Consider the following 26632-nt stretch of genomic DNA (forward strand, 5'->3'; position numbering starts at 1 on the left):
ACCATTTTGAGCCTAAGTGCCGAATCTGGGCGTCAAATAGATCCGTGCCTAGAATCCTCTTTGCAGCGCGCCCGTAGGCGTTTTGCCGGCTCTGGCCCGATCCGCGCTGTGGGCGAGGCTTAGCGCTGGCGGAGCGATTGGAGCTCTGAGATGCGCATGCGCCGTTCGAAAAAAATCTGACCGCGCCTGGGCGTGGAAAAAAAAGCAGAACATGGAGAGAGCAGCTCTCTGACGTCTCATCCTCTGGTCGGGGGGGGGAGGGTGGAGGGGGTGTGATGTATCATCCCCTCGGGGGTGGGGTGGGGGGGAGGAAGGGGCTGTGATGTATCATCCTCTGGTCAGGGGGGTTCCGGGGGGGCGCACCGGACCCGCGCCCGAATCAGGTGTCGGTAAAGGCACGATCTGCTCGGATTTGGGTGCAGATCACGTTAAAGGCCCGACGCCCAACTTTACCACGATTTCGCGCCCGAAAACGGGCGTGAAGTTTTGGTAAAATCAGGCCCTAAGAAGTCTCTCAACACCAGGTTAAAGTCCAACAAGTTTATTTTGAATTAAGAGCTTTTGGAGCACTGCTCCTTCACCAACTCATCTGAGGAAGGAGCGGCGCTCCGAAAGCTCGTGATTCCAAATAAACCTGATGGGACTTCAACCTGGTGTTGAGAGACTTCTCACTATTAATGCGAGAATCACACTGTACAGAGCAGGCCTAACACTGATTATTGGAATGACTCATGATTGTGTTTCCAGCTCAACACCGTTCAACAAGGAGGAACTTACAGCAATTTTAAAGTTTGGAGCCGAGGAACTCTTCAAAGAGCCGGAGGGCGAGGAGTCTGAGCCACAGGTACTGCAGAATCTAGACTCGGTCAATATTCCCAAAAAATCCAGAAGAATTCTGCAGCGTTAGCCTTTAGTTTTGATGTTGTAATCTCATTTATTAGCAAGTAACAAAAGTGAAATTGGCATTCATTTTCACATTAGGAAATAAACATTGATGCATTTTGACTAATCAAAGATGCTGCAAATTGTACAACGGGTTTTGATTGAATAAATAAGGAAAAACTGTTTCCAATGGCAAGAGGATTAGTAACCAGAGGACACTGATTTAAGATAATTGACAAAAGAGCAGGAGAGCAAGTGTGAGTCAGAGTTCCTGTTCCTGGTTGCTATCCATGGACTTAAGGAAGTGCATTTGTGGGGACGTTGTGGGAGGCAGACAGGACCAAGTTCATAGGATCATAGAATCCCTATAGTGCAGAAGGAGGCCATTTGGCCCATCGAGCCTGCACTGACAAAAATCTCACCCAGGTCCTATCTCTGCAACCCCACATATTTGCCCTGCTAATCTCCTGACACTAAAGGCAATTTAGCATGGCTAGTCAACCTCACCTGCACATCTTTGAACTGTGGGAGGACACTGGAGCACCCGGAGGAAACCCACGGGGAGAACGTGTAAACTCCGTACAGTCACCCAAGGCCGCAATTGAACCCGGGTCCCTGGCACGGTGAGAACCACTGTGCCAACTTGCTGAAGCTCATTGTCAAAGTGCGCAGATGAAAACAGTTGCAACCGAATACCTCGTGTCTGTAAACCCCCAGTCAATGTCTTCAGGGATGGATGGGAGATTTATTTTCAAACGCATCCTCTTGTGTTTGACTTGCGGTATCAGTGATTGGCTAGTAAAAATACATCTCCAATTTCAGGAAATGGACATTGAAGAGATCCTCCGCCTGGCAGAGACGAGAGAGAATGAACAGTCTGTGAGTCCGACAGATGAACTGCTGTCCCAGTTCAAGGTATGACTGGTGAAGTACCGTGTGCTGGTGTGTTGATGTTGCATGTCGGGTAGTTTCACAAATGTTTCCAGCCTTCATTCTGTCTGTTGTGAGTTGGCACTTAGAGGTGGCACCATGTTGTGATGGGGTGGGCATCACTACCTGTGCTAACTGAAAAGTGTGACCTCGGCTGTTCCTTGTCACCTGTTTCAGGTAGCGAACTTTACCACCATGGAGGAGAACGAGCCTGAAGTGGACGAGAAGCAGATTAAGGAATGGGATGATATCATCCCAGAGGACCAGTGGAAAAAGATTGAGGAAGAGGCACGGCAGAAAGAGCTGGAAGAAATCTACATGCTTCCAAGGAGCAGAAGTTCAACTAAAAAGGTAAAGTGCATCCCTTGGGAGAGAGTGAATACACATCAGGTATCTCTTATTCTCTAGAAACATAGAAGATAAGTGGAGGCCATTTGGCCCTTTGAACCTGCTCTGCCATTCATCACAATCATGGTTGATCGTCCAATTCAATAGCCTAATCCTGCTTTCTCCCCTTAATCTTTGATTCCATTCGCCCCAAGTGCTATATCCAGCTGCCTCTTGAATACATCAATGTTTTGGCATCAACTACTTCTTGTGATAATGAATTCCACAGGATCACCATTCTTTGGGTGAAGAAATGTCTTCTCATCTCCGTCTTAAATGGTCTACCCCAAATCTTCAGACACTGACCCCTGGTTCTGGACTCCCCCACCATCGGGGACATCCTCCCTGCATCTACCCTGTCTAGTCATGTTAGAATTTTATAAGTCTCTATGAGATCCCTCTCATTCATCTGAACTCCAGTGAAAACAATCCTAACCTAGTCAATCTCTCCTCACATCAGTCCCGCCATCCCCGGAATCAGCCTGGTAAACCTTCGCTGCACTCCCTCCTTCCTCAGAAAAGGAGACCAAAACTGCACACACTATTCTCGGTGTGCCCTCACCAAGGCCCTCTATAATTGCAACACCACACCTCTGCTCCTGTACTCGAAACTCCTCACTCTGAAGGCCAACATATCATTTGCCTTCTTTACCATCTGCTGCACCTGTATGCTTACCTTCAGCAACTGGTGCACAAGGACACGCAGGTCCTGCTGCAGGAGAGGACTGAAATCTGATGCTAGCGTTCTGTTAAGTGTTTCTCCTTTTTACTTTGGTCTTGCTAGTCACACATCTGGAATGTGAATGTAGAGTCAACACTGATTAGAAACTTGAGGCAAACTAGAACAGCTGGGAAGGGAGCAATGGGCAATTTCCTTCCCTTACCTTCATTGTATCTTTATTGTGTTTAGCTGTACACAGGGAGAGGGCTTTCGCTTGAGCACATCTAAAGAGATACTTCCTGAATCTGTGGTGTGTTTGAGTTGGGAGGTGTATGCGTGCAATGTTTCTCTATAAATAGAAACCTAGGAAATATGAGTAGGACATTTTACCCTTTGAACTTGCTCTGCCATTAACTAGCTCATGGCTGATCATTTACTTCACGTCGTTATCCCCATATCCCTTAATATCTTTAATATCTAGAAATTTATTGTTCTGTGTCTTGATTATACAAAATGGCAGCCTCCACAGACTTCTGGGTAAAAAGTTCCAAAGATTGACCACCCTCTTGAACGAAGACATTCCTCCTCAGCTCGGTCTTCAGTGGCGTATCTCTCATTCTCTGACCATGCCCCCTGTTCTAGATTCCAGTCCCCAGTCCTCCTCCGCCCCACCCCCCCACAAAAAAACCAAAGGAAACATCCTTTCTTCTTCTACCCTTTCAACCCCTGTAAGAATTTTGTATGTTTCAATTAGATCACACCTTCTAGGTCAACCCCGCCATCTCCGGAATCGGTCTGGTGAACCTTTGTTGCACTCCTTCATAATAAAGATATCCTTTTTAGATTAAGGAGACCAGAATTGTGTACAGTACTCCAGGCAAGGCTGTATACAATAGCAAGATTTTCTTACACTATACTCAAATCTTTGTGCAATAAAGGCCAACATGCCATTTGTCGTCTTAATTGCTTGCTGCACCTGCATTAATTTTCAGTAACTTATGAACAAGAACACCCAGGTCCCTTTGAACATTAATACTTTCCGATCTCACCATTTGGGAAATACTCTGCCTTTCTGATCTGGGAGTGTTTGATGTTGTTACTGGGTGTCTGTAATAGAAAATGTTCCGTTGATGAGAACGAACACTTCTTCCAGTGACTTTAAACAAGCAAAACTTTTTATTGTGAGAGGTTTCCAGTGACAGACATGGTACAGTCCTTCAGCTGGCCTCTCTAGCATATTTGAAAGTGAAACTATTACAGTTCCTGATAACCTCAGAGGTGAAATCTCTTCCATTGCATCCTACAGATCAGTTAAGTCCCATGTGGGACCCACAGTCTATGCTAAGGTGGCTGATGCCCAATTGTATTGGAGTTACAATTGGCTGCACCACCCCTTGAGTCTCCTGGGTAAATTGGACCATGTTCCACTTTCTGATCAATTCTCCACTGTTCCCTTTAGACTCTATATGTGTGCATGCTGTGTGAAGACAGTGAGCCTTCCCCATGACATCTCTGTCGTTGATGAGTCTGCTTACTCTCTCTGTCACTCAGAGTGTCGTACTGAATCATAGAATCCTTACAGTGCAGAAGAACCCATTGAGTCTACTCCAACTCTCTGACACAGCATCTTAGCCAGGTCCTAACCCCATAACCCCACATATTTACCCTGCTAATTCCCCTAACCTACGCATCTTGGGACACCAAGGGATAATTTAGCATGGCCAGTCCACCTAACCTGCGCATCTGAGAGAGGAAACTAGAGAAACCCGCACAGGCGGGTGGCGCGGTGGCACAGTGGTTAGCAATGCTGCCTCACAGCACCAGGACCCCAGGTTCAATTTGGCCTTGGGTACTGTCTTTGTGGGGTTTGCATGTTTTCCCTGTGTCAGCGTGGGTTTCATCTGGGTGCTCCGGTTTCCTCCCACTATCTGAAGATGTGCAGGTTAGGTGGATTGGCCATGCTCAGTTGCCGCTTAGTGTAAGGGGGCTAGCAGGGTAAATGTGTGGGGTTACAGGGATTGGGTCTGGGTGGGATTGTTGTCGGTGCAGGTTCAATGGTCCAAATGGCCTCTTTGTGCACTGCAGGGATTGTATGATTCTATGACATGGGGAGAACATGCAAACTCCACACAGAGTCACCCAAACCTGGAATTGAATCCGGGGCCCTGGCGCTGTGAGGCAGCAGTGCTAATTACTGTGCCACCGTGCCATCCTGAAGGGACGCCTCTGACTTTGAAACTGGGTGAAGAAGTTGGCACCTTCAGAAAGGGAAAGGAGCGAAAGCAACTGGTGTCTAACGTAACGTTGCTGATGGTTTTAGGCTCAGGCAAATGGCAGCGATTCGGATGCTGGATCACGGCGACGGCGGCAGAGATCATCCGGGTCAGAGAGTGAAACGGAAGAAAGTGATGACGAGGAGAAGCGACCCAAGCGGCGAGGCCGTCCCCGGACAGTCCGGAGAGACATGGTGGACGGTTTCACAGATGCTGAAATCAGGAGGTAGGTGGTGGTGTTGCAGTATACAAGGCCAGCGATGACCATCCTGCCAGATGTACCACACGCTCTGTTCGCATTCAATAGATGTGGACACTTGGAAAGTATTAAATCCTAAATCGGGAAAAATAAAGGGATTTGATAATTCCATTACACTTATCCTTTTCTTGCAGGTTTATCAAGAGTTATAAAAAGTTTGGTGCTCCTCTGGAAAGGTAAGGTTCTTTTCTTTGCTGTCCTGCACCTTAATTACCTCATGTTCCCCTCCTTCCATCACACTTCCTGCCCAGCATGTGGCCTGAAATGTTTATACATTAGTTTTCCATCCATTTTTCTCCCCATCTCTCCTGAAGGGGTTGGTTCTTTGATGAGGATATGAATCCCGTACAAAGCAGCTGCCCCCTCATACCCAAGCCCTGTAGCCATTATCTGTGTGAACCCAGACCTGAGAGGGTTGACATTGTTTGAATGAAAGATGCGTCTTTTTTTATTCATTCGTGGGATATGGGTGTCGCCAGCATTTATTACCCATTGTTAATTGCCCTGGGAGGGCCATTGAGAGTCAACCACATTGCTGTGGCTCTGGAGTCGCACGTAGGCCAGACCGGGTAAGGAACGGCAGATTTCCTTCCCTGAAGGGCATCAGTGAACCAGATGGTTTTTTTCCAACAATCGACAGTGGTTTCATGGTAATCAGTAGAGTCTTCATTCCAGATATTTTTTATTGCAATTCAAAATCCACCATCTGCTGTGGCGGGATTCGAACCTGGGTCCCCAGAACATTAGCTGAGTTTCTGGAATAATAGTCCAGCGATAATAACGCTAGACCATCACCTTCCCTCCTGGCCAAACTGTCCTCTAGAAGTGACCACATGTCTACGTTCCAGCAGGGTTTGAAGAGTAAGAATTTGTAACCAGGGTTTGACTGTTCCTTCACTGAGCCTCGTTGTAGCAACCCAACCACTGCTCTGTCTCAGATTTGCTAACTCAGTGCAGACCATGAATTAACCCCAGTAGCTTCCTCACCTGTGTGGCTCAGGTGCATACTGACCAGGTAGTTCATTGAGACATTGTTGGAATGGACATTGTAAAGTACGTTAATATATTGCATACAGTAATGTTAAAGAAAAAATGAAATTGAGTGTTTTGTCCTCTCGAAGGCTCGAGGGTATCGCTCGCGATGCAGAGCTGGTAGACAAGTCCATTGCAGACCTCCAGCGATTGGGTGAACTCATACATAACGGCTGTGTGATGGCCCTCAAGGAATTTGAAGAGCAGCTTAAAGAAAACCCTGGGCTTGAGGGTGAGTAGGTGGATTCTGTGCTCTCATTGCCTCTTCTGTATTTTTAGTCTGCCCTATGCTCCCTCGTTCCAGCTTCTGTGCTTTGCAAGAATGTTGATACGGAGGTGGGGGGGGGGGGGGGTCCAGTGCAAATCCGATCTGAGCACAATTCCGGAGACATAGAATCCCTACAGTGCAGAAGGAGGCCGTTTAGCCCATCAAGCCTGCACCGACAATCCGACCAGCCCTATCCTCTAACCCCACGTGTATACCCTGATAATCCCACTGACACTAAGGGGTAGTTTAGCATGACCAATCCACTGAAACTGCACATGTTTGGACTGGGTAGGGGTGGAAATCTTTGAAGGTTTTCTGCCTTCCCCCCTGCTTCATTTCTGAATTCTCATCGCTCATGAGGGCTGCATGGCATGATGAGGATCACTGGCTAGAGGGTCATACGTAAGGTTTGTCAGTTCCTTGTGGACAAAACTACCCTGATTATCACAAGATTAATAATCTGGTTATTTTTTTGATACTTGATACCACATACAGGCTAGAAGCAAATTATATGTCTAATGTACTTACAAGTATAAGCCCAATTGAGGACAAAAAGATTATACATCATAGCAGTTCGCAGCATTGGGACTGGATTGCAATCATTCATATACAGATTAGCAGAAACGTTGCTGACAGTTGTGTACAACTGTATCTCAGCTGGTGTCTTTGCTTCTCTTACTCTGACTTCCATCTGTTCCAGATGGCTATAGTTCCTAGTTTGCAGGTTGCGTTAGCTTGTTTGCTTACTGAACTTACTGTTAGATTTTTGAGCCAGTTTGTCCCTAACCTTAGCCATCGTCAAGGCATTCACCATATTGCCCTCTGCTCAGTTTAAGCTATCCAAACTTAATCATTTCCTACATGTAGAATCTAACAGTGACCTGCATACTTCACATTTGTGGGTGTGGCTCACTCTGTTCATGAGAGATTTCCGAGATTTACTTTTGACCTAGCGGCCCATCAGTGGTGTTGCTCATTCATTGTGAGTCAGAGCACGCGTTAAAATATTTCGGACGTTCAGAAGGAACGCTCACAGCACATTCCCACGACAGACAAGGGGTTGAGGTTCTCCGACCTTCCGGCTGCCTGGTTCCCGCCGGCGGGAATTATGTTGTTTGCTAGTGGTGGGATTCTCTGGTCCCGCTGCTGCCAATGGGAATTCCCATTGATGTCACCACACGCCGGCAGGAAAACCCCCCGTATGGGGCTGCACCACCAGCATGAACGGCCGGAGAATTCTGACCAAGGTTTTTAATAATTGTCAGGTAAAACCACAGAGACTGTATCCAAAGCAACAATACAACAGCACAATTAATTGCCTTGGTGGAGGAGCAACGTGGCTGTGTCAGGTTCTCTAACTGCTGCTCACACACTGTACTTTGGACTCATTATGTTGCAGGAAAGGGTCCTGGGAAAAAGAGGGGACCAACCATCAAGGTTTCTGGTGTCCAGGTCAATGTCAAATCGATTCTCATTCATGAAGATGAGTTTGAGGCTTTACATAAAGCCATTCCCATCGACCCTGAGGAAAGAAAAAAGTGAGTTCTATCATTTGTGGTCCAGAAGATAACTGAGGCATTTATTTTTTCCATCAGTGGATTTTCTAAGACGTTACTGTCAGTAGGCTTTGATGTAATGAAGCATTAAACCATGTCGTGCACAGCGAAAGGGGAAACTCTTAAGTCTTTAAAGCCATGGTGACTAAAATAAGCACTGGGTGTGGTTATTTAGAGTTTAGTTGCATTTATTTAAAAGCATGACCAGTGAGGCCAATTAAAAGAATTCAGATATTCGGGTTTGCTCGCAGAAACTCTAGCAGGTTTCTTTGTAGATTCCAAATGACTGCCTTTGATTTGGTTTATCATTGTCACATGTATTAGTATATAGTGAAAAGTATTGTTTCTTGCGCGCTATACAGACAAAGCATACCGTACATAGAGAAGGAAAGGAGAGAGTGCAGAATGTAGTGTTACAGTCATAGCTAGGGTGTAGAGAAAGATCAACTAAATGCGAGATAGGTCCATTCAAAAGTCTGATGGCAGCAGGGAAGAAGCTGTTCTTGAGTCGGTTGGTACGTGACCTCAGACTTTTGTATCTTTTTCCCGACGGAAGAAGGTGGAAAAGAGAATGTCCGGGGTGCGTGGGGTCCTTAATTATGCTGGCTGCTTTGCCGAGGCAATGGGAAGTGTAGACAGTGTATAAGTGACATGTGGAATTCTGAGTGTGACCCTTGCTGCAGGGTAAATAAGTGCGACAGAATGGAAACATGTTATTGTATTAAATAAATTGAAGCAGGTTAATGCGCCCAGTGTTAGATCTGGCAACTTTCATCTTTTGATAAGTAGTATGTGCCGACATTGGCTGACCTCAAGGCATTGTTAAGCTCGTGGAGTTGGCCAATAGTGTCCCTGTGCTTGAGGGAGTGGGAATAATCAGCGCTCCCATTGCTGCCAGCTTTACAGTGAGGGCCCCCTACCCCTCTTCAGGGTAACAATGTGTGGCAGCTGAGTGAGCACAGGTTTGGGGTCAGCTGTGACGCTGACCCATGGCCGGAACAGCCTGTGAAAATTCAAAGTTTGAGGCTTGTGCTGGGATGGTTGAGGCGTCGGAAGGTAACTTGACACCTGAGGAGCTACATCCCAGCGAGGAATGAGTGCCTTGCGGAATGGGATGAGAAGGAGAATGGTCAACTTTGCCCTCAGTTTTCTGCTTATGGACATTTTGAATTGTTTCCTGATCATTTGTTTCATGCGTTGAGTAAGTGTTGTCAGAGGGATGGACTGAAATGACCTGTTAGCTTGTGACGCAATTAAATGTACATTGCGTGTCCGAGGTCCGTTTGTATGTTATCTTTTGCAAAGTGCAGTGATTTACATGCTGTTTCTGGTGTGTAGGTACCGCTTACCCTGTCATGCGAAGGCTGTGCATTTCGACACAGATTGGGGTGAGGAGGAAGATTCCAATTTGCTGATAGGGATCTATGAGTGTGGCTATAGCAACTGGGAGCAGATTAAAATGGACCCAGATCTGCAGCTTACCAATAAGGTAGGCCATTCCACGTTCCATTGAATAAATTTGCAGCTTGCTTTGTATCCAGGCTTAATTGGAAAAGGGAGCCAATTGAGTATCTGTTGCTGTATGGCACCTCTCCCTTTAAGGTAGTTTTATTGGTCTCCAGATGATGTAGTGGGTTCAACACTGGAACTTTACCTCTGGGACACAACTCAAGATTTGCCCCGACTGATGTGGGGGTTTTGGGTAGTCTCCTATTTGCTGGCTGCTCAGGTCCTGTGTGAAATAAGTTTGACCAAACTCAACGTGAACCAACAGAACCAACAGTTGACGCCATTGTCCAAAGAGGCCACACAATTGTTGGCATGGAACTGGAATCATACCACACTGGAAGCGGGTGTTCATCTGTGTCATGTGGTTGGAGGAACTTGACTCAGCTGCTAACCTGTGCTGTAACTAACTTGAGGAATGCTTGATGTTGATAAAAGGATGACTGAAATGAGCAAGTGTTCTACTCACCAGCACTAACATTCCTTCCCTCCCCACCCCGAATAAGCACAAAGTCATGAGAAAAGTATTTGGGCTTTGTTGGGGTACGAAACACATCTCCCCTGGTGTTGTGCCTACTCAGGCCATTAGGGGACTTACAAAACCTCATGAGTGTCCATGCCTCTGCTTTTTCCACTCACTGATTTCCCATGGGAGCACAGTTCTGTTTGGAAATCCATGCATTTGTGGTAGAGAGGTGAGCCTTTCTCAACGAGACTGCTGCCACGATACATCTACGCTTTCAAAAGAGTGAGGATTTCTACTGCCAGTGTAGTGCTGTGCAAGAATGTCTGAAAGACATTCGTACTTGAAAGCGAACGACACACATTACAATTCTGAGATCTTGGTCCATTTACCTGAGAGGTTTGAAAACTAATGGTCATGGGGAGCTGAATAATATCAAAACTGGAATAAAAAGGCCCAGAGGTACAGAACATGCAGCACATGGGATTCTCTCTTTTGAAAACAAAGTACAAATATTATTTTTATTGGTTTATCTCTGCCCTGCAGTTTGAGCTGTACCTGGTTGAACATCTTGGGTGTTTTAACTCCTTCAGATTCTGCCGGATGATCCTGATAGGAAGCCACAAGCCAAGCACCTCCAGTCGAGAGCTGACTACCTGATCAAGCTTCTGAAGAAAGACATGATCAAGAAGGATGCTTTCAAGCAGGAAGAGGAGGTTGGTTAAGTAGACATGGAACAACACTTGGAAAATAATGTTTTAGAATCATAGAATCCTACAGTGCAGAAGGAGGCCATTCAGCCCATCGAGTCTGCACCGACCACAATCCCACCCAGGCTCTGTCCCCATAACCCCATGTATTTACCCTGCTAATCCCCCTGCCGCTAAGGGCAATTTATCATGACCAATCAACCTAACTCTCTCATCTTTGGACTGTGGGAGGAAATCAGAGCACCCGGAGGAAACCCACGCAGACACAGGGAGAATGTGCAAGCTCCACACACAGTGACCCAAGCCGGGAATCGAACCCGGGTCCCTGGCACTGTGAGGCAGCAGTGCTAACCGCTGTGCCACCGTGCTGCCCAGTTTTAAGTTACATGAATGTACAGACTCTCTTCCATATGTTGTGGATGTGTCAAATAGCATGGATGCATTTAGGGAGAAGCTAGGTAAGTACATGAGGGAGAAAGGAATAGAAAGACATGTTTGGATGGCAGATAAATACCAGTATCGACCAGTCATGGCAAATGTGTCCGTGAGGTAAATTTTGCATAGGTTACCCTTCCTGTGCAGAGTCACAAAGAAAAATTTATGAGGCACCTTGTCATTCTCTCAAAACGGTTCCTTCATATCTATTACTTTCAAGTGCACTGGTTGATATGTTTACAAACACAAGATCCCACAGACGCAAGAGAGATTAATCAATTAATCTGCTTTGGGGGATGAGTGCATGTCAGGGAGGTCACTGGGCTAATTCCGTGGTCTTTCAAATAGTGCCAAGGAATTAATAACAATCACTGGAAACATGGTTTGATGATGATGAGGGCTTTGATTTAACATCTCATCCAGTCTGGCACTCCCAATAATGCAGCAATCCTTCCAGAACCGCACTGAAGTATCAGCCTTGATTTTTTTGTATCTGTTGTGGAGTGGAGCTTAAACCCACAATCTCCTTGCCCGAGCAAGACTGTGCTGCCAATTAAGCCAAGCTGACGCATAGGTGTAAAGTGCGTCAGAGAAAGTTGCTGCTCTTCTGTTTATCATCGCACTGTTGGCCCTGAGGCAGAAGTGGGCATGGTTATTTGGGGAGTTAATCTTACACATTGACTTGACAGACAGTGAGCAGGCTTCATGTGGAATCTCGCTCACATTTGATGCCCACGGAATTTTTAAAAGTTACTTTCTTGTCAAATAGACAAAACCAAAGAAAAGGAAACCGAGAGTGAAGAAAGAGAACAAGGCCCCCAGACTGAAGGATGAAAGCGGCAATGATATCACATCCCCTCGGCTTTCCGATAATGCTTCCGAGGGTGATGGAGAGATGAAGGTGAGCTGTGGCTGTGCTTGAATGAAGGCTTCCTCTGATGTTGACTGGTGAAAAAGATGTAACTGGAAAACGTCATCACGGCGATTTATCAACCTGTGTTGCACCAAGACTGATGAACAGTTTTAGATACATAGGAAAATTGAATGAGGGTAGGCCATTCAGCCCATTTGGTTTCATTCCTTCCAGAATCCATGTCGAGTTAGTCCTTTATTGATTTATTTCCTGCATTGTCTGTTGACCCCCTATTTGGGTGTTCCTGCTACTGAAAATGTGGCACTTGACTTTCAATCACTACAGCCTCTCCTGGGTTGACATTATACCAAATTCACCATCACCACCCTCCCATTGAACTCATGCATATTATCACTTCATTGTTTCCAAGTCATTCACCCTCTTTGCAATGTACAGCAAGTAATTAGGAAAGGTAATCAAATGTTATCATGTATTGCGAGGGGAATTGAATACAGAAATAGAGATGGTAGTCAAGAAAGCATATGGCATGCCTGCCTTCATCACTCGGGGCATTGAGTATAAAAATTGGCAGGTTGTGCTGCAGTTGGGCCTCATTTAGAATATTGTGTACAATTCTGGTCACCACACTACCAGAAGGATGTGGATGCTTTGAAAAGGGTACAGAAGAGGTTTATCAAAATGTTGCCTGGTCTGGAGGGTATTAGCTATGAGGAGAGGTTGGATAAACTTGGTTTGTTCTCACTGGCACGCCGGAGGTTGAGGGGTGACCTGATAGAGGTTTACAAGATTGAGTGGCATGGACTGAGTGGATAGTCAGGTGCTCTTTCCTGGGATAGAAAGGTCAAGTACTAGGGGACAGAGAAAGAAATCATAGAAACCCTACAGTACAGAAAGAGGTCATTCGGCCCATCGAGTCTGCACCAACCACAATCCCACCCAGGCCCTACCCCCATATCCCTACATATTTTACCCGCTAATCCCTCTAATCTATGCATCCCAGGACACTAAGGGGCAATTTTAGCATGGCCAATCAACCTAACCCGCACATCTTTGGACTGTGGGAGGAAACCGGAGGAAACCCACGCAGACACGAGGAGAATGTGCAAACTCCACACAGACAGTGACCCAAGAGGTTTAAGGTGCGTGGGGAAAAGTTTAGAGGAGATGTGCGAGGCAAGTTTTTTACACAGAGGATGGTGAATGTCTGGAACGCGCTGCCTGGGGAGGTGGTGGGAGCAGATACAATAGCGGTATTTAAGGGGCAACTAGATGAATGTATGAATAGGATGGGAATGGAAGGATACGCACTCCGTACAGTTTTAGTTTAGGCAGGTGTCCTGATCAGCGCAGGCTTGGAGGGCCGAACGGCCTGTTCCTGTGCTGTAATTTTTTTTTGTTCTTTGTTGTTTATGCTTCAGTTGTACATAGCACTAGTGAGACCACATTTAGAGTACTGTGTGCAGCATTGGTCACCTTACTTAAGGAAGGGTGCAGATGCATTGGAAGCAATTCCGAGAAGGTTTATCAGACTAATAACTAGAATGGGTGAATTATGTTATGAGGAAAGATTGGACAGGCTGGACTAGTATCCACTGGAGTTCAGAAGAGTAATGGCAACTTGATTGAAACATCTAAGATCCTGAGGGGTCTTGACAGGGTGGATGTGGAAAGGACCCTTGTGGAAGAATCTAGAACTAGGAGTCACTATTTCAAAATAATGGGCTTCTCATTTAAAACAGACATGAGAATTTTCTTTCACTGGGAGGTTTGAGAGTCTTTTGAACTCTCTTCCTGAATAGGTGATGGAAGCAAAGTCTGAATATTTTTAAGGCAGAGGTAGATAGATTATTGGTAAACAAGGGGGGTGATAGGTTATCAGGGGTAGGCGGGATGTAGATTTGAGGTTACTATCAGATCAGCTATGACGTTATTAAATGGCTCGAGGGAAACCGAATGGCCTACTCCTTGTTCGTACATTGATTTTTTTTTTTTTACAACTATTCTCAGGATTTGGACGTTGCTAACAAAATCAGCATTTATTATCTTAACAAAGGAGCTGCCTTGTTGAAGCTAGCATTCTGTATGGTGACAGTGCTCCTGCAGTGCTGTTAGGAACAGAGTTCCAAGACTTTGACCCAGCAATCTTTAGTTCAGTGATGTTAAGTCTTTAGTTCAGTGATGTTAAGTCAAGAACCCTCTTCACTGTGCCCCCTTCAGTCCATTCCACTGTCTTATCTTCAGTAGATTGGGTGCGAATGGGCACAGCACTATATTTCTGGTCCATCGTTGTGGAATGATGCAGCACAAAAGGCAGTAGCTTGGCCCAACATGCTTGGCCCAGTTATTTGAAAATGTTATCTATTTTTAAAAAATATATTTATTGCCCATCCCTGGTTGCCCTCAAACTGAGTGGCTTGCTGGGCCATTTCAGAAGGCAGTAAAGAGTCACCCACATTGCTGTGGGTCTGGAGTCACATGTAGGCCAGACCAGGTAAGGACGGCAGATTTCCTTCCCTAAAGGGCATTAATGAATCAGATGGGTTTTTCTGACAATGTGACAGTTTCCATGGTCACCATTACTGAGACTAGCTTTATACTCCAGATTTGATGAATTATTTTTTGTTCTATTAGTCCCATTCCCTTTGCCCTTTCCTCATAGCTCTGAAATTCTTTCAAGATGTTCATTCAAAGTTGCTTTTGAATCTACATCCTCAATTTTTGCTGGCACCGCCTTCCAAATTATATTTACTCAATTTAGAAAACCTTCCCCCAGACCTAGCTGCCTACATAGAATCTACAGTGCAAAAGGAAGCCATTCGGCCCATTCAGTCGGCAGAGACCACAATCCCACCCAGGCCCTATTCCCATAACCCCTCGTATTTGCCCTGCTAATCCCCCTGACACTAGGGTTAATTTACAATGGCCAATCAACCTAACCTTCACATCTTTGGACTGAGAGGGGAAACCGGAGCACCCGGAGGAAAATCACGCAGACACGGGTGAATGTGCAAACTCTACACAGACAGTGGCCCAAGGCCGGAATTGAACCTGGGTCTCTGGCGCTGTGAGGCAGCAGTGCTAACCACTGTGCTACAGTGCTGCCCAATGTGGGTGTTGGATGCAGAGATGATTAATGATTTCAAAAGAAAATTCTATTTTTTATTCATTTATTTATTAATGGGTGTCACTGACTGTAAGAAGTCTCCCAACACCAGGTTAAAGTCCAACAGGTTTATTTGGTAGCAAAAGCCACTAGCTTTCGGAGCGCTGCTCCTTCGTCAGGTGAGTGGGAGTTCTGTTCACAAACAGAGCATATAAAGACACAAACTCAATTTACAAAATAATGATTGGAATGCGAGTCAGGGCTGGCCAGCATTTATTGTCCATCGCTAGTTCTCCTTGAACTGTGTGGCTTGCTAGATCATTTCAGAGGGCAGTTGAGAGTCAACCACATTGCTGTGGCTCTGGAGTCACATGTAGGCCAAACTGGGTGGCAGATTTCCTTCCCTAAAGGACGTTAGTGAACCAAATGTGTTTTTCCGGCAATCGAAAATGGTTTCATGGTCATCGGTAGTTTCTTAATTCCAGATATTTTTTTATTGAATTCAAATTTCACCATCTGCCGTGGCAGGATTCGAACCCCAGAACATTAGCTGAGTTTTTGCATTAATAGTCTACCGATAATACCACTATACCATCGCGTCGCCCGGTGCAAAATTTGAGGGATATAATCATTGGGTACAACTGGGGGTTGCTGGCACCAAATGGGTTGCTTTACAGAGAGCCGATATGGATGTGATGGGCTGAATGGCCACCACCTGTGCTGGCTTCATAAATGAAGCTGTGATTATGTTGGCTGCCAAACATCAGGATAGTGTTCTCCAGTGCCACCTAAAAGGTTTGATTTTAAGGGTGGGATGCTTTGTGCTCCTTGCAGGACGGAGGCTTGGACCGAGCTCCCGTGAAGAAAAAGCTGAAGAAGAAAGACAACAAGGAAAACAAGGAGAAGGGTGATCTCAAGAAGGAGAAAGATGGGCAGAAAGGAAAAAAGAAGACCAAGACAAAGAAAGACAAGGTACGCGAGGTGTTGACTTGTGTCACCAGATCAAAGGCATTTATTTACATGGCACCTTTCACAAGCTCAAAACTTCCCAGCGAGCATTGCAGCCAACAAGGGTGATGTAAGATGGGTCTCTAAGCACTCTAATTCCAGCCTCCCCAATTTTAAACACTCCTCCATTGCTGGCCATGTCTTCAGTTTCCTGGACCCTAAGCTCTGGAATTCCCTCCCTAAACCTCTCTGCCTCTCCATCTCTTTCAAAACCCTCTTTAAGAACAGTCAAACTAGTAGCTCTGAGAAAACTAACTGCTGGACTATCTCAACAGAAACTTGGCCTTTATTTATTTGACATGAGAAGGGAGGTTCAGATGTGCGTCTGTACAGAGATTAGAAGATGTAGCATGTTTGAAGAAAGAGTTCTGGTCCAGTGTCTCTGCTCAGACAGGAGGAGGGATGGACTCTTCACTCCCTGACCTCTGGCACATTCAGTTCATTCGTAGGACATGGATGTCGCTGGCTGGCCAGCATTTATTGCACATCTCTAGTTGCCCTTGAGTGCAATTGAGAGTCAACCACATTGCTGTGGCTCTGTAATCACATGTGTGCCTGACCAGGTAAAGACGGCAGATTTCCTTCCCTAAAGGATGTTAGTGAACCAGAAACCAAAAGAGAAAATGCTGGAAAATCTCAGCAGGTCTGGCAGCATCTGTAAGAAGAGGAAAGAGCTGACGTTTCGAGTCCAAGTGACCCTTTGTCAAAGTGAACCAGATGTGTTTTTTCTACAAAGGTTTCATGGTCATCCGTGGATTCTTAATTGCAGATTTTATTTTTGTATTGCTGTGGCAGAATTCGAACCCGGGTCCCCAGAACACCAGCTGAGTTTCCAGATTAATAGCCTGGCGACAATACCACTAGACCATCGCCTCCCCGATTGCTTGTTCCTACTTTCAATTATGATGTGGAGTTGCCGGCTTTGGACTGGGGTAGGCACAGTAAGTAGTCTCACAACACCAGGTTAAAGTCCAATGTGCTCCAAAAGCTCGTACTACCAAATAAACCTGTTGGACTTTAACCTGGTGTTGTGAGATTACTTACTGTACTTCCAAGTATGGTTGGTTTCAATAAAAACAGAAAACCAGGCAGCACCAATGGAGAGTAAAGCAATCAATGCTTCAGATTAATGATCTTCCACCTGAACTGAAATGTTAACTCTGTTTCCCTTTCCCACGATGCTGCCTGACCTATATGTTAACAGTATTTTCCATCTTTATTTCAAGAGTTCCAGCATCCACGGTATTTTGTGTTTTGTTAGTTTGGATGAAAGGCTTCTTGTGTGTAGCGTTTTCTCACCTTGTCTTCTAAACAGATAAAGTCTGATGCTAAGGACAAGATTCGGAAGTCCGTGTCCAAGGGCCCAGTCCATATTACAGCAGGCAATGACCCAGTGCCAATTGGAGAAGAGGGCGAAGATGAGTTGGATCAGGAAACATTCAGCATTGTAAGTAACTGTAGCAGAACAAAAGGAGGAATGATGTGCAAGGGATATAAGTTACTGTTTTCCCTTCGAATAAGGGAATCAAGGATAAATAAAGTTGCATAAATTAATCTCGAAACATTGGAGTTTTATGAACGTTGCTCTGATTAATATGCGAGGGATATTAGTGGTGGTGAATGGAACATTTCTAAATCAGAGTCATTATCAAGCACTATCGGGTTAGGTTCATTCACATGTTGGTGTCATATTTTTTAAAAGGTTGACTGCCATGAATCATAGAATAATACAGTGCACAAGAGGCCCTTCGGCCCATTGAGTCTACACCGACATGTGTGAAGCACCTGACCTCCCACCTAATCCCATTTACCAACACTTGGCTCATAGCCTTGAATGCCAAGTGCTCATCCAGGTACTTGTTAAAGGATGTGAGGCAACTCGCCTCTACCACCCTCCCAAGCAGCGCATTCCAGGCCGTCATCACCCTCTGGGTAAAAATGATTTCCCTCACATCCCCCCCCCCCCCCCGCCAAGCCTCCTGTCCGTCACCTTGAACTTGTGTCCCCTCCTGACTGACCCTTCAACTAAAGGGAATAGCTGCTCCTTATCCAATCTGTCCATGCCCCTCATGATTCTGTACACCTCGATCGGGTCGCCCCTCAAGTCTTCTCTGCCCACTCGAAAACAAGTAAGAGTTTTAACAACACCAGGTTAAAGTCTTGCTAAAACTCTTACTATGTTTACCCCAGTCCAACGCCGGCATCTCCACATCATGAATACCATCGACGCCGCAAACTGCCGGTTCCAAGTGGAGAGGATCTCCAAGAAGATCGCGCATATCGAGACTTTAGCCTGGTATTGTTAAAAGTCTTACTGTGTTTACCCCAGTCCAACGCCGGCATCTCCACATCAATCGAAAACAACCCAAACCTATCCACCTCTCTTCATAACTTAAATGTTCCATCCCAGGCACTAAACAATTTTATTGAAAATTGACAATATAACAATTGATATCGATAATACATATACAAAAAGAGAAAAATAAATTAAAAGGATGAAAAATCATTTTATTGAAAGGAGAAAGCACTTTGTATATACCTGAAGAAAAAAAAGACATGTTTGCTTAAACACAAACAATAACCTTAATTTGGTCTGTCCCAGTACAGCTCCCCCAGTTGGTACGTACTTTACCAAATCACTGAGTAAGATTAATGTGTGGATATTATGGTCAGTCATTCCTTCCTGGCCCTTCCTCCCGTCTTTAGTGGTGACTATCCCACTATGGCTGCCCCATCAAGTCCCCTTTAAGCCAAATTCCTGGCAGCATTCCAGCCTAGTACAGCCTTTCCCAAAACACATCTCAGCTCTTGTCGCCGGGACTGCAAGGTCAAACAGAATTCCAGGTTGTTTACACAGCTCTTGATGATGTCTTCTCATTTGCCATCAATCATAGAACCGCTACAGTGCAGAAAGAGGCCATTTGGCCCATCGACTCTCTGACAGTGGATCCCACCCAGGCCCTTTCCTTTAACTCCACGTATTTACCCCACTAATCCCCCCCTAACCTACACATCTTGGGACTGTGGGAGGAAACCAGAGCACCCGGAGGAAACCCACGCAAACATGGGGAGAACGTGCAGACTCCACACAGACAATCCCAAGGCCAGAATTGAACCTGGGTCCCTGGCACTGTGAGGCAGCAGTGCTAACCACCATGCCACTGTGTCGTAATCAGGTGTTATGTCCAATTAAACTTCATCTTTTGATGCTTCAGATGTCCACACCAGATAAGATTACTCAGCGACTTGGCCTCCAGTCCAAGCATCACGATGCAGTAAAACTGAACTTCTAATAAACAAAAGCCAACTTATTTTAGTATTCCAGCTTGGAAAAATGGCAGCCCAAGATGTCGTCTAAATGCCACAATATGCGTGGCCAGTTTGAGAAGGAAACAAGATCTAGAAAAACCAGATCACTGTTGATTAATTAATCAAAGCACAATCATAACTAGGTTAAGATTGATGTCTACCAAGTTTTTTATTCATTCACAGGATGTGGGGCTCACTGGCTAGGTCGGGGCACCGGGTTAGTCAGTTTAAGGTAGACGTGGAATGTTGCATTCTTTAAATAAGCCAACAATCAAGAAAGGGATCTGTGTTTAGTTAACATGCAATAGCCTTGGCTGGGAAGTGAGTAGATCAGAATGCTACAGGCAAGGTGCAGCTTAACCCCAGGAGATAACCCACATTTACATTTCATAGAAATCATAGAAACCCTACAGTACAGAAGGAGGCCATTCGGCCCATCGAGTCTGCACCGACCACAATCCCACCCAGGCCCTACCCCCACATATTTTACCCACTAATCCCTCTAACCTACGCATCCCAGGACTCTGAGGGGCAATTTTTTTAACCTGCCCAATCAACCTAACCCGCACATCTTTGCACATCTTTCGTGTTGAATAAATAATGACCACTTCAGTGAGGTACTGCTGAGTCAGAATTCCCATGAGACTTCAATCAGGCCATTGAGGTTGGCCTATTGGAATATAAACTCCCTGATTAAGGATCCAATTGATGGGTTAGTCAGGGAGTCTTTGCCTAATACTTAACAGAGAGTCTCAGTTCCTCTGACGCCCCCGGTGATAGACTGCTAACCGATAGCACTCTGTTAGAGTCGTGAATAAAGGGATTTTGGTGAAGGGACTTCTGCCTCCAAAGACTTATTACACATTGAGTAACCAGAATTGAGGCGATTGAGTTGAAAGTGGCATGGCTGAATGGTGCCTTCACTTCCACGAAGCGTCTGTAAAGGGAATGTTTTTTTTCCTCCTTTCTCAACCAGTGCAAGGAGCGGATGAGGCCGGTGAAGAAAGCTCTGAAGCAGCTGGACAAGCCGGAAGATGGACTGTCGGAGAAGGAGCAGCTCCAGCACACTCGCAGCTGCCTGCTGAAGATCGGTGATCGGATTAGTGAGTGCCTTAAAACATACACAGACTCTGAGCATGTCAAGATCTGGAGAAGGTACAGCTCTTAATGCCTGTGTTTTTAAAATCGTTCCATGACCCGTCAAGTCTCATTCTTCTTGTGGTGTTGAACTTGGGCACAAATGTGAATGTTACTGTAAACTTGGCTCTGTATTTAAATAGATTTGCAGATTGTTGCACGTTCTCTGATTGTAAATCTCCAGATTGTGATTCTGTGTTTAACTTTACGTTTACTTATTAGTATGACAAGTAGGCTTATATTAACATTGCAATTAAGTTACTGTGAAAATCCCCCAGTCGCCACACTCCAGCGCCTGTTCGGTTACACAGAGGGATAATTTAGCATGGCCGATGCACTAACCAGCACGTCTTTCGGACTGTGGGGGCAAACCAGAGCACCCGGAGGAAACCCACGCAGACACGGGGAGAACGTGCAAACTCCGCACAGACAGTGATCCAAGCCAAGAATCGAGCCCGGGTCCTTGGCGCTGTGAGACAGCACTGTGCCATCGTGTAAACTTGGGTGTAAAAATTCTAGTCTTAGAAACATAGCAAATAGAAGCAGGAGGAGGCCATTCGGCCCTTCGAGCCTGCTCCGCCATTCATTTTGATCATGGCTGATCATCAAATTCAATATCCTGATCCCGTGGAAAATTCCCACAAGTAATCTGTTGCACTAGTTAGCAGGGGAAGGTTACTTAAGATTAACAGGAATATCATGAGTTCAAGCCCAAACCTAGCTTGTCAACTCTGCTGCGACTCCAGTACTGAGGGAGTGTTGCATTGTCAAAGATAATGGCTGGGATGTTTCAGCCGTTCATGCCGGTGGGATTTTCTGGTCCCAGTGCACTGAATGGAGATTTGGGTGGGTGCTAAATTCTCTGTCCTCGCTTGCAATGGCAGCAGGGTGTGAACGGCCAGAATATTCCACTTCCTGTCTTTCGGATGGATCTAGAGTCCTAGAAATTGAAGGCTCAGGAGGAGGCCATTTTGGCCCGTTGTTTCCGTGCTGGCTGTAAAAGGTAGCCAGCGTAATCCCGCTTCCTGGGTCTGTAGCATTGTAGTTTACAGCACTTCAAAGATGTGTGGGTTAGGTGCACTGCCCATGCTAAATTGACCCTAGTGTCAGGGGGATTAACAGGGTAAATACATGGGGTTACGGGAATAGGGCCTGGGTGTGATTGTGGTGGGTGCAGACTCAATGGGCCGAATGGCCTCCTTCTGCACTGTACGGATTCCATGATAAGTGCCTATCCAAGTACCTTTTAAATGGAATAAGGGTATCTGCCTCTGTCACCCTTCCACACAATGAATTCCAGTCCCACTCAGTGTAAAGATTTCTCAACTCCCTCTAATCCTGCTATCGATTTTAGAAGTGTGACAATGAGACTCTATCTGCCTGCTCAGCTCGAGAGCAAAAGCAGTTTTATAGCCTTTTAAAACCCAAACTTGAACTTGTATCTAGTCTGTTCCCCCCCTCTTAATCTTGCCGATGACAAGCATCCACCTCGGTTTCTCCATTTAAAAAAATGTAAGCCCAGTCTACCTGGAGTATTGTGCACAGTTTTGGTCCCCTGATTTGAGGAAAGATGTAGTGGCATTGGAGGCAGTTCAGAGGAGGTTCACTGGATAGGGATTGGTCGTATGAAGAGAGATTGAACAGTTTAAACCTATATTCGCTGGAATTTAGAAGAATGGGGGGAGATCAAATTGAGGTTTACAAGATGATAAAAGGTATGGATAAAGTAAACGTGGAGCAGATGCTTCCTCTTGTGGGCCATTCTAGGGCGAGAGGTCATAGTCTTAGGATAAGGGGCAGCAATTTTAAAACGGAGTTGAGGAAAATCTACTTCTCCCAAAGGGTTGTGAATCTGTGGAATTCGCTACCCCAAAGTGCGGTGGATGCTGGGACAGTGAGTAAATTTAAGGAGGAGTTAGATTTTTAATGGGTTATGGGGAGAACATGCTACCAAATAAACCTGTTGGACTTTAACCTGGTGTTGTGAGACTTCTTATTATGGGGAGAAGGCAGGGAAATGGGGATGAGGAGCATATAAGCCATGATCGAATGGCGAAGCGGACTTGATGGGCCGAATGGCCTAATTTTGCACCCATATCTTAGGAATTTATAAGTCTAAACCTAGGAAGTGGTACAGTTTATTTCACTAAAGTATTTTCTTGTTTCCCCCCCCCCTCCCCTCACAGAAATCTCTGGATTTTCGTTTCCAAGTTCACCGAGTTTGACGCCAGAAAGTTACACAAACTTTACAAGTTAGCACAGAAGAGGCGGTCCCAGGAAGAGGTAATGATATCCTAGTTATTCTCACATTCACTTGCCCTTCCTGTGAATAGTACTTGTGTGGAATAATATGGAGGTGCCTGGTCCTACTCTTTCTCCTGCCCAGTCAGGAGGAGTTGAGCTGACTTGGGATGTGGGGAGACCAGGAGTTTTAGAAATAGAGGTGGTACATGGCACAGTGGTTAGCACTGCTGCCTCACAACGTCAGGGATCTGGGCTCAATTCCCGGTGTGGCTCACTGTCTGTGTGGAGTTTGCACGTTCTCCCCCATGTCTGCGCGGGTTTCCTCCCACAGTCCAAAGATGTGCGGGTTAGGTGGATTGGCCATGGTAAATTGCCCCTTAGTGCCAGGGGGATTATCAGGGTAAATACATAGGGTTACAGCAATAGGACCTAGGTGGGATTGTTGTCGGTGCAAGCTTGATGGGCCAGGTGGCTGCCTCCTGCACTGTATGGATTCTATGATTCTATGACAGTTATTTCACAGAGAATGGAGTATAAAAAGAGGGAAGTCTTGCGAACACTATACAAGGCACGTGTTAGACTGCAATTGGAAAATTATGAACAGTTTTGGTCCCCTTATCTAAGCAAAGATATACTGGCATTGGAGGCAGTTCAGAGAAGGTTTCACGACATTGATATCTGGTATGGAGGGATATTCTTGGGGAGAGAGCCTTTACTCATTGGGAGAATGAGGGGTGACCTTATTGAGACATAGGATTCTTAGACGGGGCTTAACAGGCTAGATGCTGAGAAGTTATTTCCCCTTGTGGGAGAGTCTAGGGTCTGAGAGTATGACCTTAGGAAAAAAAGTCCCAGTCTATCCAGCCTCCCCTTATAACTCAAACATCAAGCCCTGGAAGCATCCAAGTAAATCTTTTCTGCACTCTTTCTAGTTTCATAACATCCTTTTTATAATAGGGTGACCGGAATTGTACAGAGTATTCCAAGTGTGGCCTTTCCAATGTCTTGTGCAACTTCAAGGCGTCCCAACTCTTGTATTCAAGACCTTGTTGAATGGCAGAGCAGACTCGATGGGCCGAATGGTTTACTTCTGGTCCTACATCTTATAGGAAGCATGCAATCTCTCATATTTGGATTTCTTCTCACTGTTCAGGACAGGCACTGAAATGAAATATAAAGCTCTCACTGGTGATAACTGGGTCAGCATTGGGCAGGCACGTAAATGGACTGAGAGAGCAAGTGTGTGCTTATCAAGTTCAGATTAAAAGAATCCCTATAGTACAGAAAGAGTCTGCACCAACTCCCCGACAGAACACCTTATCCAGACCCTATCCCTTAACCCCACATATTTACCCCACTAATTCCCCCTAACCTGTGCATCTTGGGACTGTGGGAGGAAGCCGGAGCACCCGGAAGAAACCCATGCAGCCATGGGGAGAACATGCAAACTGCACACAGTCACCCAAGGCCAGAAGTGAACTGGGTCCCTGGCACTGAGGCAGCAGTGCTAACACTGTGCCGCCTTATTTTTGTGTAGCCTTCTCAATGAGAATGTTTGGAAAAATCCATCTTCGGTCTTTGTCAGTGTAGCTGACTTTAATGGGCACTGCAGTTGGTTTCGTACCCTTCATCCAGGAAGCAAGGAATTGCTCATCTATGAACATATGGTTACGAGGTAAGAATGGAATCAGGCTTCATTGTGATGCCCCACAGAGCTGAATAGTCTATCCACACAGACTGGGGTGGGGTAATACTTGCAGATCTGCTACTTGAGCAAGTTAGTAGAGGGTGCTGATGAAGCTTTCAGCTGGGACGATGCCGGCGTGATATCAGGCTGAGAAAGAGGGGAAACAACTTATTTCTTCCTAACTTGAGCTTATTATGCCGCTCTGATGTTCATCTTCCAAATGCCACTCTGTTTAGGAGGAACAGAAGAAGAAAGAAAATAATTCCGAGAGTAAACGGCATTTTAAGTCGGAGCCCTCGGGGTCGAGTCGGGATTCCGTGAATTCTCAGGTCCATGGGCAACATGGGCCCCATGTTCCTCACCCTCTCCCACCACATCAAATGCATGGCCATCACCGGGAGCCCTACAATCAGCTCAACAAGCGGCCTTTCAGCAGTGCAGGTAGGGATCAGCTGTATTCTGGCGACACACAACTCCAGTTTTGTGTACCATCCTACTCGGATAACAGTGTACTTTTTTTTTCATTCGTGGGACATGGGCATCTCTGGCTGGCCAGCATTTATTGCTCTCACTTCCCCATGACATATCTTTGCTTTCTTGAACCATTACTTCACTCCCTTTTGTCTGGCGCTGCAAAGCCTTCGGTCATTTAATCTCTCCTGTCTTCCTCCCTATCATGGACCTTCCTCTTTGCTTTCCAGAACCTCCCCCTTTCAATTTTTTTAAAAATTCATTCATGGGACATGGGCGTCGCTGGTTGGCCAGCATTTATTGCCCATCCCTAGTTGCCCGAGGGCAGTTGAGAGTCAACCACATTGCTGTGGCCCTGGAGTCGCATGTAGGCCAGACCAGGTAAGGATGGCAGATTTCCTTCCCTAAAGGACAATAGTAAACCAGATGGGTTTTTCCAACAATCGACAATGGTTTCATGGTCATCGGTAGATTCCTAATTTTTATTGAATTCAAATTCCACCATCTGCCGTGGTGGGATTCAAATCCGGGTCCCCCAGCTGAGTTTCTGGATTACTAGTCTAACGATAATACCACTAGGCCATCGCCTCCCCACTGCAGTATCAGAGACCTTCTTTCAGCCTTCCTCAAAAGTAGAGAAAAATGAAACACTTTTTCCTGATATTTATTGGGTCCTTTTCACTTGCTGCGTGTAACTTTTCCACCTGATACCTTTCCCTTGCTTTCTCTCACTGGAAAGTCTTGTATCTTGGTGGTATTAAAGGGTGAAATATGGAGACACAGCTTGAAACCGTTTTCTATTTAAACAGCTCATCAAACATAAATATATCTTCTTTTTGGTCAGGATCTGTAGTTTCACACACAAATTTACACAAAGGCACAGGGCAGTGATGACACAAGATCTCCTCAGTCTGAGGTGGAGGCAGGTTCATTCGAGCCATTCAAGAGGGAATTGGGTTTTCATCTGAGGTGGAAAATTCTGCAGGGTTACGGGGAGAAGGCAGGGGAATGGCACCGGGTAAGATATTCCTTCAGAGAGCTGGCACAGCCGGGACGGGCTAAATGGCCTCCTCCTATAATAGGAGAGCAAGCAACACTGAATCTTGGACTTGTTGTTGGCCTGCTGCCTCAGACTCTGCTCGATGTTAAACAGGTTGGGACTCTACTCATTAGAATTTGGAAGAATGAGAGGTGATCTCATGGAATCATAGAGGATTCTTAAGGGGCTTGACGGGGTAAATGCTGAGAGGATGTTTCCCCTTATGGGAGAGTCGAGGACCAGAGGGCATCATCTCAGAATAAAAGGGCTGCAATTTAAGATAGAGATGAAGAGGAATTTCTTCTCTCTGAGGGTTGAGAGCCTTTGGAACTCCTTGTAACAGAGAGCTGGGGATGGGGGGGCAGTGTCCTTCTGTATATTTAAGGCTGAGATAGATT

At 45.8% G+C, this 26632-nt stretch overlaps 1 protein-coding gene across 3 annotated transcripts in view; it reads left to right on the forward strand.

Moving 5' to 3' along the window:
- chd2 (chromodomain helicase DNA binding protein 2) overlaps positions 1-26632 on the forward strand; it is a 113449-nt gene that overhangs the window by 79528 nt on the left and 7289 nt on the right. For 2 of the 3 annotated variants that reach the window (XM_078241287.1, XM_078241286.1), the window contains 15 exons: positions 748-844; positions 1705-1797; positions 1990-2163; positions 5181-5359; positions 5527-5568; positions 6514-6656; positions 8092-8230; positions 9587-9737; positions 10811-10933; positions 12132-12263; positions 16174-16311; positions 17663-17794; positions 20633-20811; positions 22980-23076; positions 24961-25165. In XM_078241287.1, coding sequence (XP_078097413.1) covers positions 748-844; positions 1705-1797; positions 1990-2163; positions 5181-5359; positions 5527-5568; positions 6514-6656; positions 8092-8230; positions 9587-9737; positions 10811-10933; positions 12132-12263; positions 16174-16311; positions 17663-17794; positions 20633-20811; positions 22980-23076; positions 24961-25165 — 2024 coding nt within the window. The remainder of the gene's footprint in view (positions 1-747; positions 845-1704; positions 1798-1989; positions 2164-5180; positions 5360-5526; positions 5569-6513; positions 6657-8091; positions 8231-9586; positions 9738-10810; positions 10934-12131; positions 12264-16173; positions 16312-17662; positions 17795-20632; positions 20812-22979; positions 23077-24960; positions 25166-26632) is intronic. The other variant, XR_013500765.1, reaches the window with a different exon arrangement.

The sequence above is a fragment of the Mustelus asterias genome, chromosome 24 (genome assembly GCF_964213995.1).
Source record: "Mustelus asterias chromosome 24, sMusAst1.hap1.1, whole genome shotgun sequence".
In the NCBI taxonomy this organism is placed as follows: domain Eukaryota; kingdom Metazoa; phylum Chordata; class Chondrichthyes; order Carcharhiniformes; family Triakidae; genus Mustelus; species Mustelus asterias.